Source organism: Petaurus breviceps, unplaced genomic scaffold, assembly GCF_028583685.1.
Source record: "Petaurus breviceps papuanus isolate PSGF00001 unplaced genomic scaffold, PetGlider_PUasm1.0 490, whole genome shotgun sequence".
Lineage (NCBI taxonomy): Eukaryota > Metazoa > Chordata > Mammalia > Diprotodontia > Petauridae > Petaurus > Petaurus breviceps.
This window is the reverse complement of record NW_027186352.1, coordinates 14,282,975-14,302,044: the sequence shown is the minus strand read 5'-3', so window position 1 is coordinate 14,302,044 and position 19,070 is coordinate 14,282,975. Positions and strand designations below refer to the sequence as shown.

At 45.8% G+C, this 19,070-nt stretch overlaps 1 protein-coding gene across 1 annotated transcript in view; it reads right to left on the bottom strand.

Annotated features, from left to right (window-relative positions):
• PRKG1 (protein kinase cGMP-dependent 1) overlaps positions 1-13,848 on the bottom strand; it is a 1,429,727-nt gene extending 1,415,879 nt beyond the window's left edge. Inside the window, exon 1 of the mRNA XM_069101811.1 lies at positions 13,140-13,848. Coding sequence (XP_068957912.1) covers positions 13,140-13,405 — 266 coding nt within the window. The 5' untranslated portion in view covers positions 13,406-13,848. The remainder of the gene's footprint in view (positions 1-13,139) is intronic.
• Positions 13,849-19,070: the final 5,222 nt, after the last annotated feature.

The window sequence follows — 19,070 nt, the reverse complement described above, 5'->3', positions numbered from 1 at the left end:
ATATATATATATATATATATATATATATATATATATATATATATATAAATTAGAAATGCAAAACCATACTATGCATACTTCCATTTAGAAGTTCTTTCTCTGGGGTGAATAACTTCTTCCTTCATAGATCCTTTGATTTGAGTATTTATAAAACTCCAAATACCTTAGTCATTCACAACATGAGTGTTGAAGGAAGATTTCAACTACTTAGATTCTGGACGTCATCACTATTATCATTAACACTCGTCTGCACTTACTAGCACTTTAAAGTAGGGGTATTTGGGGCAGTCATAAGGCTTGAGTTAGAATCCAAGTTCTGTCCCATTTTATGATCTCAGACAAGTTAGGACCATGGATTAAGAGCTTCAAGTGACCTCAGAGGTCATCAAGTCCAAGCCCCTCCATTCATGGTGGAGTAAACTGAGGCCTAGAGAAGTGAAATGGCCTGCCCAGTGCTATGCTGGGCCTTGATTCTGAGTCCTGGGCCCTTCCCATTGGACCGCATGCCCTCCCAATTTCATCTCTCTGGGTCTGTTTCCTCATTGGCAGAATGAGAGGTGGCACTCAACAGTCCCTGAGGTCCCTTTAAGCTCTTACTTCCTGTGATTCTATATTAGAGTTCTCCCCAAAGCTCTTAGCTATTTTTATAAACAATAATGCTGTCCTACAGTTAAACAAACAGGGTAAGGAATGTGAGAGAGAAGCCTAGAGCTAGATTGGAGATTCCTGTAGAGTTTGACTTATAGGCCTTGTGGCTCAGACATTCAAACAGAGAATAGATTGAAGGAGCTCAAATGCACTGGGAAGTTTGTGGAATAGCTCCCATCTCCAAGGGTGTGAAGGCTTCCCAGATGCTTTACAGCCATCATCTGATTTTATCTTCACAGCCACCCATTGTGGGATGTGCCCTCATTAGCCCCATTTTATAGATAAAGAAACTAAAACTCCAAGAGGTTGTAACTTGCCTGGGGTTCCACAGCCAGTAGGTGTCTGAGGGAGGAATTGAACTGGGGTCTTCCTAACTCTACTCTGCAACTGAGCTAGGACACACCAATGGCATAGTCCAATGGTGTTACTAAAAGGCCTGACTCACAGACTTTTTAAAAAGTATTTCTTTTGACCCTTCGCTAAGACCCTGTTATGATACCATGATATGATATGGAGGTGACCCCGCATGCTCAAAGGATCTGCCAGCAGGGGACAATCTGTAATTGTCCTACTGATCATACAGGATTTTGAGTATCAATCAGCAAACATTTATTAAGCAACTTCTATGCATCAGACATTATGCTAAGAACTGAAGATACAAAACTAAACAAAATAGTCCCTGTCCTCAGGGATCTTACATTCTATTGAGAGAAGCAACATGTGTACAGATAAATATTTACAAATATAGACATACATATAAAATATATTTATGTGTACACAGAGAATGTGGTCTCAGAAATGGATTCTGTTATCCGAAGACCAGCCTAGCTAATTTGGGGAAGCTAATCATGAACTTGGCCACAGGTAGATGACTTCATCAGTCACAGTGAGCCCCGAAGACCAAAGCACAAATTGTGCAGAGGTTGTACTGGTGGAGGGAATTCTCAGAGTAATAAAATCACGGATCCCCAAAATGCTGGAACACCAATTTATGAATTTAGTGGGATCAGTAACTCGAATCAAACAAAAACAAAGACGCTGCCGATGAGAGAAGCAACATGGTACAGTAAAGAGAGTAAGCCTGAGCATTTTCTGCCCCTTATTTCCTGTGTGAACTTGGACATGGCACCATGTCTCTGATCCTCATTTCCCTCATCTATAACCTAAGGGAGGTGAAATACATTGGTCTGTAAATCTATGATCCTAAGTTCCTATGGCACACATACTTAGGACTCAGTGAATGAAGGACCCTTTAATATCAGCACCATGGACAAGGTTCCACCCCATCTTTCCAGCCTGTTGATTGAACCCCCAGTGATGGATTTACAGGAAGACCTAGGAAGGCGTTAGATAGGATGGACAGATATGGGTGAATTGAGATCTGCTTTATTATATGGAATATTCACATCAATGAGTTGACAGAGACATAGAGGACTGAAGAATTGTCTCCTGCCCTCCACTAACATCATGTCCGGATGCCTCATCATAATTTGGAGGTGGACCTGGCCTCTCTAAGGTTGTACCAATCAGATACAAGTCCTAGAACACCTCTTCAAGTTGGAAAGGCCTAGTTCTAGGTCTGGATAGAAGTTCTATGTTTGTACCCTGAGGATCAGCCAAAATCCATTCTGAAGGGCATAGGATCAGAAGATTGGTCACCAGGGTCCCACTAAATTCCCAGACACCAGCTGTCACAGAACTGTCCCACTCACACATGGAGAAAATAACTGATCCTATTAAATATGAGAAAAAAATTTCTTTTGCCAAATCCTTCTGATCCCATTCATCTGCTTAACAGAAAAGCAGCATTGTCCCCAGAGTCAGCAAACTGGCCCCCTCTCGATGCTACTACTTGGGTGCCTTTGGGTGAGTCACTTAATCTACTTGGGCCTTGGTCCCTTCATCTCTAAAATGATGGGGGAGGCTAGAGGACTTCAAACTCCTTTCCAGGCTGGGATCTATGATCCTCTAACTCCCCAAAGCATTAATGGGAACTCAGAGTAGGAGTCACATAGACCTGGGATCTGGTTTGGCCATATTACTAAGTAGCTGCGTGACAAGAAGCAAGTAATTTATTTCCTCAAGGCATCAGTTTCCTAATCTGTAAATAATGGGAGTTAGAATTATGTATTCTGACTCTAAACTTCTATTTTGTCTCTTTTTCATAGAGAGTGCAAAAGTAGACATTGGCCCAGCTATAATGGACATCGGTAAATAACAATTCTCGGTTGTTGGAATCAGAGTGAACGAGCTTTTCCCACAGTAATATTAACCAGGCCAGATACGATTTAAGTGCAAACAACATGAGGAATGATTTCTTCAGACACCTAGCTTCAGTGCTCCTCAGGTCTGGGATGCCAGCAGTTTCATCAGAATGGCTAGAGAAGACTGGGGGCTATTTTTATTACTCCGGAGTCTCTCTGAGAGTGGCTCTTCCCCATTGTCTGAACATATTTGCTCACAAATAATTAACTCATTGAATGGGGGGAGGGAAGGGTGACATCTTAAAGCTCAGAGGGATTCCTAAGATCCCAAGTTCCAAGTGAGAAGTTCCTCTGTCAGCTAAATACATAAGACACATTCCTGCACGTTCTAAGTAAATAGACAGATTTGGAGCATTGTTGCTTCTTCTCTAAGCATAGAAGTCAGTCAATAAGCATTTATTAAATGCCTTCCATGTGCCAGGCCCTGGTTTGGCCATATTGGCCATGCAAAGCACTGGAGATACAAAAGGAGGAAAAATATAGTCTTTGCCCTCAAGAAAATCACAAACTGATGGGAAGGTAGCATTCGTGCAACGAAGCACATTTTAATTTAATTTGGGTGTTTCTTTTTTCATAATTAAAATTTGTGTTCAACTGTCTAAATTAATGCTTTTACAAGCAAGTTTCATGGGTTAAAACTTGAGGAAATTTTGAAAGAGAAATGGAGTAAAGGATGCCCTCAAAAATGTATACAAGAAAAAGACAGGATTCTAATGGGATGAGAGGTAAGGCTACCCAAAGAGCAGTTCATTCCCTTCAATGGTAGTTTTATGGTATCAAAAGAAATCAAGAAAGGTTCCCAGGACATTAGATGAATATCCTGTGGCAAACTTCTGGGAAGTCACACACGAGAGTCACTCAGGCTGGGCAGCCATGGCAGGCAGTAAGCTGTATTCTTGAGGACAAATATCCAAACTGATGAGACCACATGTCCATGAGCATATATGTGTATTATTTCCATGAATAGACTCAATTTACTTAAACTAAGGAAATACCACCTGCCTATCAATTTAGGAAACCCAGGTGCATGAATTATCATTTGTACTACTAAAATTACTGCTGAGGGTGCAGTCTGGAGGACCTGAGTTCAAATCAGACTCTTAACACTTACTAGCCCTGTAACTTTGGGCAAGTCATTTAACCACAATTGCCCTGCCTTCCCCCCTCCAAAAAGCAAAAATAAAAATTTCTGCTGAAATCAGTCTCTCAAAGTAGATTAACTTCTAACATCAAACATGGACTTCTACTATTTTCAATATGACCAAAGCAGCTAGGAAGCTAGCATTTTAAATTCACAAGAATATAGAGCTAGAAGGATGTCAGAAGTTAACCAGCTCAATGCCCTTATTTTACAAAGGTTCCAACTGAGGCACAGAGAACTTAAGTGATTTCCTAACGGTCACTCAGGTAGAAAATATCCCAGGTAAGATTTGAATTCAAGTCCTTTGACTGTGCACCACATAATGAACTACTCAGTTAATGATGAAAAAGTAACATGAAATGTCAATGCAAAAAAAAGTAGCAAACTCCTCCCTCATTCTTCTAGGGCTTAAGGAGCAAGATTGCATATTATTTAAGGAAAGAAAGAAGGGTCTTTATTTGCCCCACACAAGAAAGAAGATGAGACCACTAACAATAACTCTTATTTTACATTAGGTAATTAATGTTCATTATTCTTTTCTTTTTGAAAGGAAGGCATAGGGGGGCTATGACCTCTATCCATAGTGGGACAGCCCACACCAATGGATCTCAGAGCCATAAAAATGTTGAAAGTACATACATGCTATTTTCACTTTCTATAATCTCTTAAAACAGCAACTTCCCCAAGGAAGAGAAACAAATTCAGTGATGAAAGATGTAATTTTCAATTTTAGTATTTAGGAAACCATTCCTCCAAAAAATCAGAAAAAAAGAAACTAGATTGCTCCCCAAACTGCCAAAAATATTGTTAAGGATGAATCAGGAATTGGGAGAGCCTGCAGAGAGAACCCCATCATTCACATGCATTTTATGACACTCAAAAGTCAGGGCTCAAGGTATCTCAGACCAAAGCTGTGCCAGGTGGAGGTAGACCCAAACTAGGCCTCAGCCAAAGGGATAAATGTGGACTCATTGTTCCATTAGGTGGAACATACCAAGCACAGAATATTTCCCAAGCTGAACCCACCAAGCTCAAAAGGAGTTTCCAGCTCTACTCTCCTCCCACTTTGAGCTTTCTGATGAGTGAACACAGAATAGAAAATAAGTGTGTGAAATATAAGATAATCCATAGATATTTTGACAGACTACAGAGGGAATATCCCCAGTCTACAATCAAACCTAATTCTACTGATTAGACCAGTTGGGGATGAAAGAGGGCAGGGTTTGAGATTCAGAGCCCTCAAGGTGCATGCAGCCTAGGCCAGGAAACAGGGTCAAAGGCACAGAGTGACTTGAATAGCCTGTACTTAGTAAGGAACAGAATCAGGATTTGAACCCAAGTCCTCAGACCCCAGATGCAGTGCCTTGTAGTGCCATCACACCACATCCCTGCTTGCCACCTTTGCCAGACCCTCATTTATACCTGGCAAGCCCCGACACACTGCAGGGCCCGGCAGGTTCAGAGGCCATTGGGTCCAAACTTTCTAGCTAAGTGATGAAGCAGACAGAACACTGGCCTGAGATTCGGGAAGCCCTGCACTTACACCCAGCTTCAGATACTTCTTAGCTGTGCCACCTCAGGCAAGCCACTTAATATCTGCCTCAGTTTCCTCAACTGTAAACTGAGGATAAAAATATCACCAGGACTGAGGTGAGGATCCAATGAGACAATCCAATGAGTTTGCAAAGTGACACATAGTAGGTGCTTTGTGAATGTGTATGTCCTTCTCCCAAACCCCACCTTACAGATTCTTGTTCTGAGACAAGAAGATAAGTGATTCACTCAAATTTACCCAGGTAGGAGGGGGTCAGAGATGGGATCTGAACAGCCCAGGTCCCCTGCCTCCAGATTCAGGTGTTTACACTCTACCTCAATGAGAGAGACAGAAATAGAGGCTGAGAGACAGAGGGAAAGACACACACAAAGAGAGAGAGAGAAGGGGAAAGGGAAGGGGAATAGAGAGAGGAGAGAGGGTGAGAGTAAAAGAGAGGGATAAAAAGACAGACAGCAATATAGCAAAGGAGACAGAGACAGAAACATATAAAGAGGGAGAGAGAGATAAAGACTCAGAGAAACATAAACAATGACATAGAGACAGAGACAGTGGGGAGGGGTAAAGGAAATAAGAACAGAAGAGATGTAAGCGAGATTCCCTGAGACCAGAGGATGCTGACTTGCCTGTTGCCACCCAGCTGGCTGGTTGCAGAACCCAGGCTGGCATCCACTTTACAATTTAGCTATAAATTAGTCTTGCTTGTGCCCGGCACTTTGCAGAGCAGTGGGGAACATGAAGGCCAACATACAGCTTCTCTGCCCTCAGAGCTTGTGTCATGATACCAATGGTTCCAAAGGATGGCCATCAGTTCTGTGGGATGTAGTGTATGACCCTTGGGGTGAGCGCTTCTTCCTTCATTTCTTCCTCTCCCTCCTCACTCTCCGTCTTTCCTCCCCAACCATTGACTTGGTTCTGGTCCATTAGTATCATGGTATCACAGGGCCTAGAGTTACAGTTATATAGAACCCTATAGGTCATCAAGGCCTCGCTTCTTTTATTTGACTGAGGCAGACCCTGAGGATTGGAGAGATGAAGGAACTTGCCTAAAATCCTCTGAGAAGCCATAAGAGCAGCGCTCCAATTTGAACCATAGTCCTCCCAGGCCAAATGCATGATTCTTTCCCTTCTACGACTTCAGGGCCACATTCTCAGCCCTATCACAGAAAGAAAAAGGCCTGCTTCTCTTACCTTAGAGCAGCTGAAGTCATCAGAGAATTGATCTAGGTCTTAGGGCACAGAAATGCCTTAAGGTGGGCCTCCTAAAAGTCCCTGGTGTCTGAACTGGGCCAAACTCCTTTCAGATCTAAGCTCCATGAATGAGCCAAAGCCAGGTTTGCCTGAGAGATGGGGAATATGGTCCCCAGTCTTCTAGGGCACTCAACCTCAGGAATTCACACTCCTTCAGAACTCCAGGTTCCAAATACAGACAAAGCTTGACTGACTTACAATGACCAAGAAGATCCAGGACCCTGAGAAATCGAATTGGCAGAGAGATGATGGATTCCTTCCCCTCTCCCAGAGTGGGTGTAGGCAACAAGACTCAGCAGTCTCCAAAGGTTTCATCTGTGGGAGCTGTTCTTTCTCTCCATTGGGTTAATAGCAAAATTATTTTTGCAGTCAGAGAGCAGGGCAGAGGCGCCCCACACATTTTTAGGGCAGTAGGAAATGATAAGATCATAGATTCAGACCTGGAAGGAACCTCAGTGGCCATCTACCCCAATTCCTACCCTCTGTTTTATAGATGAGGAAACTGATGTCCACAGCAGGGACTTGCCCAGGGTCCCATGGGTATCAGAAATGGACTTTGGATCCAGATTCTGACTCCAGAGGCTTGGTCAAAATTAATTTAGAAAATAATAAATAATGATGCAATACTATTGTTAAATCAATAACCTATCAACCATCACTGCTAAGTTAAAACATTTGAAATAAATATTTAAAATGATCACAGAGATCACTGGCATGTAAATTAAGCACAAACTGAGTGGAAAACATCTGTGCTGGTTGATGTCCCTTTCCTGAAAGTGTTCATACTAAATAGAATGGTCTAGCGGACAGTGAGCCAGTGGGTTCAAGACCACAAGGGTTCAAGCCTTGCTAGGAAGAATACCACTTGTGTGACCCTGGATAAGTCATTTAACCTTTTAGGGTCCCCAAACAACAAACTAACATAAGATGAGTTACTGATCTGAATTGGAAGAGGAAATTCTCAAATCAGTGAAATGTAAGAACCGGACAAAGATATATACAACACATATAGACATATATGTGTTTATATACATGTCTGTGTCAGTATCTGTGTATACCTATATACACGTATATTTTACATATCATATGTACACATCTCTGCAGATATTATCATGTTATATGTATCATCTCATACTCAACATTTGGGCTCCAGGCAAATTCCAATTAACTGTCTTTTTCCTACCATGCATTTCTTTATTTTATTTTTTTATTTACGTAATAAAATAAGCATTTCCATAACATAGTACAATAAAAAGATGATTGCACATGAAACTGCGAATTGTGCATTTCTGAAAGTCCTGAAAACACCAAGAGCCATAAGTAGGATATTTGCTTTTTAGACACTCTCCTAATATTGTATACTTGATATGCACATTAAAAGCTCCAGTCCCTGGGTTAATTTTCCCTGAAGCATTCCTTAGATTCTTAGATCCTTTCGGATGTCGATGTCATGCTATGCCCTCAGTGGACACATGGAAATCAAGATATAATTAGGCCCCCCAGATTACAATAGTTGGAGAATTCTCCCTGATCTGTTGCCTGGCGGTAAATCCTTAAGCTATTTTTTGCTCCTAGTAACAAATATTTGGTGAAATATTTGGGATGTCAGTTGCTTCCCAAAACAAGGTTTCATAGACGATTGCTTCCTATTCTACTGTCCTAAAATAGACTATGAATACTTCCAAACTATATTCATTTTCTTGTCAGCACAAAAAAATGCCAGGTGTCCAGAGAAAGTCTGACATTGAACTGGTGGCCTGTCCCTTTGGTGACTACCCCTGGGCAAAAGCTGGGAGACCATGGAAATGAGCCGGAATCTCACTAGAAAGGAGCTGTCTTTTAGCCCCAGGAAGTCACTAGACCTACTTGGCTCTTAGAAATGGAACTCATGCCTGAAATACAGGCATCGATACATTGAATCCCATTTATTATTTTATTGTTATTATTGTCGTCTCACGAGTGCAAATAGAGACAGTGCTGGGGAAGGCTTCTGCACTTTTAGCTTTTCCTTTTCTGTTAAAGCTTATTGTTTTTACCATTATTATTGTTAGTCTGCCTCCATGGTTTTCTTTGATGTGGGGAACTGTGAGTGGAAAAAACCCAGTCTCCCCATGAAGACAGACACTTGCCGTCCAACTGAGCTTGTAGATTTGCATGCAGACATAGAGACTTGTCTAGTGTGTGGCAGGGGCAGTCCTGGACCCAGGTCCTCCTCACCCTGCCATTACAATATGCTTCCGATGACAATGACCACTGACATTTACATGGCGCCTTTAAGTTTCTAAAGGGCTTGACCTCCAGGAAGTATTGAGCTGTCCTAGGGGATAGAATGCTGACCTTGGCATCTGGAAAAGTGGGGTTTGAATCCTGCTTCAGATACTTACTAGCTGTATGACCCTGGACAAGTCACTTCACCTCCAACTCAGTCTCCTCATCTGTAAAATGAGGAAAGTGGCAGCAGTACCTGCCTACTGCAGAGAGTTGTTAATAGGCTCAAATGAGATAATATACATAAAATTCTTTGCAAATCTTAAAGTCCTATATGAATGCCATAATTACTGTTATTTATCATCATCACCCCTTCAAGGCAGATTGTGCCTGCATCTGCATGTTTCTTTCAAAACTAGCTCATTCAGCCTATTACACTTTGCCTCCCAGAAAGAGCCTTCTGGACTCTCCTGACTGACTGTCCCAAAATACATAGTGCTGGGTGATAATTACATTGCCCTGTCCCTTTAAATGTTCTGGTATACCCATTCCCACCCTCAATTCCAGCCATTGGTCTGTCCATATATTATACCTGTCAAATTGTTTAAACTCTAATGAGTCAGAATGGAGCGCTGGGTGGGAGAAGAAGGAAAAAATTCCCCTCGGTCCTAGTGTAACTCAGGAGAGAGGAAATAGAGAGATACTTCAGTGACTAGCTAAATATCCCAATATGTACTCAGCAGCTGTAATGGGAAAGGAGGGCAGTCACTGCCTAGAATGCAGGTTCCCACCCCACGTGGGAAAATGCCGGGGGAGGCTGCAGGCCTCTGCAAGGTCAGTTACCTCCTCCTTTGAAACTGGTACAACTGTAGGAAAAAGGCCTCTTCTGTGAGGGGGAGGGGGGCAGCCATCACCTGGGTGGCATCTCCCCAAGCTGAGGTGCAAAGGGGGTGCTGAGGCCTTCCTCATATCCTCTCGGCCCCCAGCACAATCCCCACGCTCAATCCTGGGAAATGGTTATGAGAGCCCAGACAACAGAGAACAGTAATTAGAAAAATGTGATGGGACCCAGGCTGGGAGAGGACAGCAGCTGCTGGGTGACCTCTGGGGAAGTGCCTGCCCAAGGAGATAGGCCGATCGTTTCCAGCTGCTGAGATCAGCTGGGCAGCCTCAGTGAGCACAGAATCAGCGGCAGCCCCTCTGGCCCTGGAGGGGCCCTAGCCCTGCCCTTCTCAACCAAAGTCATTAAGAAAGGAGGAAGAACAGCATTGGGTTCTTCTAGTGAGGGGGAGGGTCTCCTAGTGGTGCCACTAGACTGAATTTTTATCCTAAGATTTTGAAAGGATGGCCCTGCCTACAGCCCACAGAAACAGGTTTGTTGGGGCCCCCCCTTTTCCTAGGATTACAGACTTGGGGTCTGTATCATTTGACCTTTAGAAGGCAATAAAGCTCTAAGACCCTAGGTTGAAAATGTACCTCTGCCATCAGCTACTCTAACCTCTTCACTGCAGAGACTGAGGCCCAGAGAGGACAAAGCAACTTGTCCATGGAGGGATTTGAATCCAGGAACTGTTTCCAATTCCAACACCCTTTGATGCTGTAGAATGGCAGAAGCTCAGCCTGTTCCTCACTCCCAGTGTGACCTCAGGCCAGTCATTTTAACCCCTGGCTCCAGTCTCCTCATCTGTCAAATGAAGGGGTCAGACCAGATGGCCTCGGAGGCCCCTTCCTGTTAGGGTCCTACAGCTACTCTAGCTCACAAAGGTCAAATCTGCAAGTGCCCCCTTTTCAGCCTCCTGTCCTTTCTCCTCATTCCTATTCCCTGTCTCCCAGGGACCCTCTAACCCAGAACCTAACTGGGTTAGGGCAAAGCAAAGGGGATGGAGTGAAGCTACTGAAGGACACACAAGTCAGTCCTGGCAACATTCTCAGATGAGAGCTGTGGGGTCCAGGTAGGTGGGGAGAGACAATGCTATGCCTTTTAAAGGACACAGGAACCCTTCCAATTCAGCAGAACCAAGTAGGAGCAGGCAGGTTTAGGGGACTCATCCAAGGCTGTAACTTCCACTCCTGTGGGCCCCAAACTCAGAGCCAGAGTGAGTCAGGCAAACAGAAGGAGTAAGGTAAGATGGGAGGAGAGTGAGCCTAATGGAATATTCAATATCCTGTGGAAAGCATTTTCTGCTCTGAGCTCCCAGCAGCTAAAAGCCAGTAATGGGCTTGGGAGCCTGGACTTCCTCTCCCTAATGTCCAGAGGAGCCTTAGTGCTGGAGCCGATCGATCGATCGATGGCACTTCTCCGGTGCAGGCAGCAGGAGCAGACTGGGCAGAAGCTTCCTAGACTCCACACTGTGAAAGCCCTGGGATCCTGAGCCCCACAGCTTTGGACAGACACGCTTTACCTCTCTGGCTTTTTGGCTGGCTGGCTGGTTGGTTTTGTGTGTATGCTAACAGGAAGAAGGAAGGAAGGTTGATGGAGCTACCCCCCTCTCCCTCTCCACCCAAACCTTGAGACTAAAGAGTTTTATCAAAAGAGAATTTGTTTAGGATGGGGGCAATTTGGCCACGATGGTGCAAGTGCTTCAGGGATCAGGTCCTTGGACCCCATCTTAGGTTCATTCTGTAAGTGAGAAGGCTTCCCTAGTGGTCCCAACACACAGATAAGGGGCAAGACAAAGAGCCAGCTGGTGACTGGAAGCTACCACTTTGCCACAGAGCATCACTGAAATGATATTAACCCTACAGCTTTCCAAGGCTCCAGGAGGTGAGATGATTTTTTTTTTTTTTTTTTGCAAAACATCTTCCAAGTGGGTCTGTTTCATGGAGTGAAAAGCACCAACCAGAGCTCACATCCCTGCCAGGTGGCCACAGCTCCAGCCACCTCAGTGGGCCTGCAGAGGCTTGCCCCAGCCTCTAGACCCCTTTTTCACCACTCTTGTCACCAGTCAGATCATGGACCAGATCAGCTGGAAGGATCACCTAGTCCACTCCCTCCTAGGAATCCATTTGACTAATGAGGAAACTGAGGTCAAAGAAGGCCCCAAAGACTTGCCCAAGGTCACACGACTTATTGGAGGCAAATCCAGACCTGAAGTCCAGAGTTTTCCCATTTCACTATGCACAAGAGGCTTTGGGGCATGGTGCAGACAGCTCTGTACAAGAGCCCCAGAGGTCCCTACTCTGCCACTCCCAGGCTTAGTGACCTGGGACAAGTCGCTTTCCCTCTCTACGACACAATTTCCTCACTATAGAAAGTGAGGGGGTCGGACTCATTCTCCCTAAGTTCACCCTAATGTGCTGTCTAACTTCCAGATTCCGACTTTCACTTAAGGCCAGTCCTTGGCTCCCTTCTCCCTCCCCGGCTTCCCCGGGTGGCTGTCACCACTGAGCATGCCCAGTTGCCAAAGCTGTTTCTTTTTTTTACTTTTTTTTTTTTGGGGGGGGGGGGTTCTTCGAGTCCTTCAGGAGTAGGGCGGGGCCTCGGGGCCTGTGGGAACCCGTGGGGCTGCCGAAGCCTCGGCAATCAGCGGCCGCGGACACCCGGGGCTGGGCGGTGTCTGGGCGCCCGCAACTTCCTGGGAGCCCCAGCAAACTTTTTCCATGCTCTTTCGCCCCATCCTGGGCCTGAATTCCGCTCAGGGGTGGTGCTTAGGGGACTTGATGGGATGGAGCGGGGGGGGGGGGGGGGGGGGGGGGGGGCAGGGAGGGGGAAGGAGAGAGCTTTCCCAGAGCCCGGCCCGGGGTGAGACGCTGTATAGACTTAAGCACTTCCCACCCATCTGCCCGTGCCACGGCAGGCACCCTCCCTGTCCCTTTCCCTGGCTCCTGTACACTGGAACGCCCCCCGGCAAAGCCCCGAACCATCCCGGGTTGGGACGGCCCGGGCAGAGCCCCCTGCTCACTCTGTCCTCCCACCGGGGCTGCCGCTGCCCCAGTTGGTTCGGCTCCTCCAAGAGCTCCAGTTGTCCCGGGGCTGGGGCTGGGGGTCGGGACGATAATTATCCAGTACCCGTGCCCGTCCTCCCTCCACGCCCGGCCGGCCGCCGGAGCCGCCACCTGGGCTGCTAGCGCCTACCTTTCGGACTTGGTGAATTTGCGGAACGCCTGGCGTAGGTCGTGGAAGGAACGGTAGGTCTGGGGTTCGGCCGAGATGCCCTGTGCCCGGGTAGTCCGTGGGCCCATGTGGCTGGTGGGTGCGGGCAGCACCGACTGGCACTTGTGCAGCTTGCGCCGCAGCTCCTGGATCTCCTCGTCCTTCTCAGCCAGCCGCTTCTCCAGCTCCTTGATCCGGCTCTCTTTGAGCAGCAGGATTTTGGCGAAGTCCTCCTCCAGCTCGCTCATCTTCCAGCCCAGCTTCGACCGCCCAGCCCCGGGCCCAACTTTTTCTCCTTCTCGGGCGGCGGCGCGGATGCAGAGGGAGGGCTTGGGAGGGGACAGCAGCGCCCAGGCCAGGCAGGAGGGCGAGGGGGCGATCGGGCTGCGGGAGGGAGCCCAGAAGTGCCGCCCGAGCCTGAGAGCGGAGACTTCTGCTGCCGCTGCGGCTGCCGCTGGCCGGGTGGGGGGCGGCGGGGAGAGAGCGGCGGGCGCGCTTCGATCCACTTACTGCTGAATGGCCTGAAAGCCCCGGGACAAGGAGAGAACCTAAAAGGGAGCGCGAGACAGGAGCTGTTGAGTGCTAATCCCGAGAGCCTCCCGGGAATAGGTGATTAGCTTTCATTGAGAAACCAATTAGAGCCGCCCAGTGTCCCCTGGGACCCCCCGCCCCCCAATCACTCCTGGAGCGCACGGTGGGCAGGCGGGCTCAAAGCCCGCCCCCCCCCCTCCCGGGTGCTGGACCGCTGCCTGCCTGAGTGTTGGGTCAGAGGCGCGGGCAGCCTCTCCCCAGCATCTATCTCACTGCCCATCCCTCCCCAGCCCTAGAGGGTACCAAAAGGAGAGAAGAGGCGGGGGGGGACCCTCTAGGGCTGGGGAGGGATGGGGCTTTATGCCACTTGATCCTTGAAATAGCAACAATGACCATGTGATTCGGTGGGTGACGCAGCTCCTTGTAACCCGAGCCTAAGACTTTGTGTAGGGGTTGGGGGAGAGAGGGAGCCCCCCCCCCCCCTCCAAGCATTTCATAAATATTAAACTGCCTTCAGTTAATAACCTGCATAAACCCAACTGTGCTTGGACTCCAGGCCTCCTCTTCTCTCCACTTCAGCACAGACTCAGGCGCGTGTGTCTTTAAGAGTTTGCTTTGCCCGGAGTTATTCTGCTCCCACGGTGTGTAAGTGATGCGTGTATGAGTGTGTGAGAGAGAGCAGGGAGCGATGGAGTCGGTGTTTGCTCTGAGCGCCCTCCTGTCCACGCCCAGCGATGGGCTCCTCGGGAGAGAGAAGGCTTTGACATGGCTGATAGTCTGTGAGAGCCAGCCTCCTCTGAGGCAAAGAAGTAACCGGTGTTAGCGACCTGCGGGTGGCCAGCGTGGGGCTTGGATGAACCTGGCTGGCTAATACTAATGACCCTTAGGCTTGCTGGAGAGGAAAAGGCCGGCTCTGACGACAAACTACCAGGCCCTCATAACAGCTGGGTCGTTACTCCGACCTCCAGCTGTGGATATGCCCAACTCAGGGAAGAGAATCCCCTCTCTAGGCCGGAAGTCCATTTCCCGAGATGCACCAGGACAATTGTCAGCAGGGATCCCCAGAACTGGGCCTACCAACTTCCCATTCCTTGGCATCAAACACCCGCCAAGCGCAGGGCTACAAAAGCAAGCCCTGCCTTCTCGAAGGCGCTCACATCCTACTACAGGGACACTATGCACAGGTCTCTTTTCATGGTCCCAAGAGGCCCTGTATATTTGTAAATGTTGTATGTTTGACTAGACACCACACAGCCCTTTCCAAATCCAGTTAAGAGTCCTTAGGGTTTCCTTTTTTCTTGATACAATTTTTTTTTCAGCCGTGTTTTTAACTCCCAGGATATTAGTGTAGATCCGGAGGGAAAAGGAACCTTTGACCAACTTTTCCAACCTGCCCCATTTTACAGATGACATTCTGGTATAAGAAACGGGGATTTGAACCCAGGACCCAGAATGCTAAAGCCATTGTGCTCTTTCTGCTGTGCTATCTTGCCTCTAGATGTTACATGTGTATAGGGGGAGGTAGGGAGGGGAGGAGGTGGAGTTATACTTTATAAGAAAAAATGAGATTTCTTCTGGAGTAATTCTTTTTAGTTTTAGGATTTTTTAAGTACATTGGCTGATTAGAGAAACTTAAGTAGAAAGTTATGCAGCACCTTAAGGTTTGTGAAGGGTTTCACATACAAGATGGGTTTTTGCTGGGTATATCATAATGGAAATTGCTTAGCATATATGGGTTGGACTAGACAGCTGCTAAATTCCCTCTCAGTTCTCAAATCCTATGACTCACTGCAGTCTCCTAATAATCTTTGAACAGGAAACTCTTACCATTCCCATTTCTTATCAATAAGAAATCTGAGATTTACAAGTTAAGGACTTTATCCCAGAGTCACACAGCTAGTAAATATCCCAGGAGGGTTTTGGAGTCAGATCTTTCTGCCTCCAAGTGTGGCAGGCTAGTCAACATGGCCTCTCAAGGACGGGCTTTATAAAGGCCCACCTCATTCCTAAGTGGGGGAGGGGGGAACAGTGATAAAACTTAGAGATCTTTATTCTGGAAATGCCTTGCTCTTTGCACAGATTTCTTCCCATTTGATGATTGTTTTGAACTTTCTTTTAATTATTTTTTTTTACATTTGAAGCTCTCGGCACCAGCAGATGCTCACCCTCCTCTGCCCCCACTCTTATTTATAAAGCTGTTTTTTCTTTCTTCTCTTTATCTATTCCAGCTACTATTTCTTGGCTTCCCGATCTGAAACATTCAACCTTGTCATAATGCCTTTTGAGAACACTCAAACTAATTGACATTTATAAATAGTACAGGAGAAAAGACCTTTCATCACATCTGAAAACCTAAGCAGAGATGCAGCTTTATTTGTGGGAGAGGCGGGAAGGGTTGTAAAATCTCTGATGATAAGGAAGACAACACAGGCGATTCATTTTTTCAGACCCAGGGATAGCTGCAACACCAGATGTTTATTCACATCTGTCCTGCCTCTCAGAAATGTTTTCCAAAGGAAGGTCCAGAGTCCTTCATTCCATCACTGTTTCATATAAGATATAGGGGTTTTTTTTGCATGACTTGAGTTGAATCCTATACCTAACACCTGTTGACAGTCACCCCTATTTATTGGCTAGAGAGAATTCAAGTCCTAAGTGGACCCAGAAAAGGGACAGAAAAGAAATCTCATCTGAGTGCCCTTGTTCAGGTCATTTCTATTATTCTACAGAGAGGGAAACTGAGGCCTAGAAAGGGGAAGGGACTCAATGAGCTATCTCTAAATTCCCTCAGTTCAAAATTGTTGAGGGACTGTGGTCCAATGCAAAGAGTCAATTTAAAGTCAGAATCTGGGTTCATATCTTACCTCTGACACTATGTGACTTTGTGCAAATCATTTATGTGCTCTAATATTTGGTTTCCTCCTCTATAAAATGAGAAGAGGAATGAGATAATGTTTAAGGTCAGGTTCTGCCCTGATCCTATAAAAGTGAGGAAATGAAAAAAAAAAAGCCTCAGATTTTGAAATCCAGATATTAAATAAGTTTGGGGCCTACATTTAAAAACAGAGAGCTGTGACTTCTGTCTTGGTTTATTCTCCAACAAGAAGCATGAGACATCAAAGCAGAAAAGAAATCAATGAAGTCTTCCTTTCTTTTAAATCTGTTCTTATAACAGAGAAGGGCACCACCTAGTGTGTGAATGGGAACACAATCCATTTCCCCCAGTCCTTTGAGTAGATGGCCAGTCTTAACTGGGGAGAGCCTTGTGGTAGAGGCCCTTTGATAGGGATCAGCTGGAAGGAAAAGAAAGCCTGGGCCTCCAGACAGATGGATGGGCTGAAGCACCTTCAAGACATATCTTCTCTTTATGCTAATTTTCACCATTTAGCCAAAGGTTGTAATAAACTTCAGCTAGGCAGTGACAGAGTTTGATGACTACCCACCATTCTAACATCAGGTAGCCACTGGGTCACTGATGAGAGCGTGGGGTCCTGCTATGGCTGGGATGATTTTGGTATGGTGCCATCTATTATAAGAAGCAATCTATGTACTGATGCACATACAAGCCCCTATGTGTTCATTCAGCAGACATGACTAAAGATCAGTAATACTGGATTGTGCCTTCCCTTCCTCCACATTGTCATGCCAATTGGCTACATAATATATAAGGCCCCTGAGGGCAGGGACTCTCTATTTGTCTTTGTAGCTCTGGTACTGGGCACATAATTGGTGACAGGTACTAATAATCTGTGATTAATAAAGACTTGTTAATTAATTGACTTGGCATCAACAAAACCAAAATACACTTCCTGCCTTTGATGCTTTGTCTTGGTGACATAAGGAAAGTCATTTCATCTCTTTGAGTTTCCTCCTCTGTACCACAGTGATAAAAAAAAAATAACTCACAGTGTGGACCTTACAAGGTTGTTGGGAGGCTCAATATTCAGTGGTACATGGTGGCACTGGGGATGAAAACAGAAGAAAAGCAAACAATCTCCAATTTCAAGAAACTTCTTTTCTGTCAGAGAGGGGAGTGAATGATATGTACACCAATAAGTAATTACAAAAATATAATTAATATGTATATGTGTGTATGTATGTATGCATATGTATATGAATATATGTATACACACACACACACACTAAACTTCCCAAGTTGGGGGAACAGGAAGGCAGCATTAACAAAACTCAGAGGAACTGTGTCAGAGGTGGTATCCAAAGGGCAGCTAGGTGGAGCAGTGAATAGAACACCAGCCCTGGAGTCAGGAGGACCTGAGTTCAAATCAAGCCTTCAGACACTTGATCACACTTACTACCTGTGTGACCTTGGGCAAGTCACTTAACTCCAATTGCCTTGTATTCCCTCTTCCAAAGAAAAAAAAAGGAGGTGGTACCCAAGCTGAGCCTAAGATCAAGCTATATATGCCAAGAAATCAAGGGTATTGCAAGTATTCATCTATTCTATGTTTGCCAATTATTAGACATTGAGCACAGTTTGAAGCTATTAAAGTTTCAAACTGAACTGAGACTTTTGGGATACATTGAATAGAACAGTATTGGTCTTTTGGGTGCAGTTATGTGGATGTGCCTACTATGTGCCAGGCACTGGACCAAGTGTTGGGGATACAAGGATAAAAAAATGAAACAATCCCTACACATGATGAACTTACATCCTAATGGGAAAGACAAGAAGTTTTACTATAAAGATACATAGCCTAAATGGAAAGAGAATCAATACAAATATGTACAAAGCAGTCACATATAAAGCAACTGGAGGGATGGGGGGCCTGAAAATACTGCAGGCAGAACGTGTTGCTGGAATTATTTTTTTTTTAAAAGAGGACTCCATGTGTCAAAAAGGAGGGAAGCATGTTCCAAGTGTAGAGGTGGGAGCAGTGTGTGTGTGTGTGTGTGTGGGTGAGTCTGCATCTGACCTCCATACAGAACTGTAAGGCTTACAAAGCACATCGATTGTTGTGTGTTTCTTATGACTATTCTGAAGTGAGGGCTATTCTTCTCTCCATTACACCAATGAGCAACCACATTCAAATTAAGCGACTTTACACGCAGGCACAAGTTTTGTATGGGTCAGGGTTAGGATTTTCAGCCTAAGTCTGCCCTGATTCCAAAGCCAGTGTTCTACCCATTATACTGTCCTGATCAGAATGCCACCCTCAACACCCCTGGTATTGGTAATTGATAGCTGGACCACAACAAAAGAGGGTTCCACAGAGGCAGATTTCAGTTCAGTGTCAGGAAAGACCTTCCTGACAAACAGAGCAAAGGCAACTGTGCTCTCAGGAAGTTAAGGATTTCCCCTCACTGGAGGGCTTCAATCAGAGGCTTGATCTAAAACTGGCAGGGGCTGTAGATGATATCTAA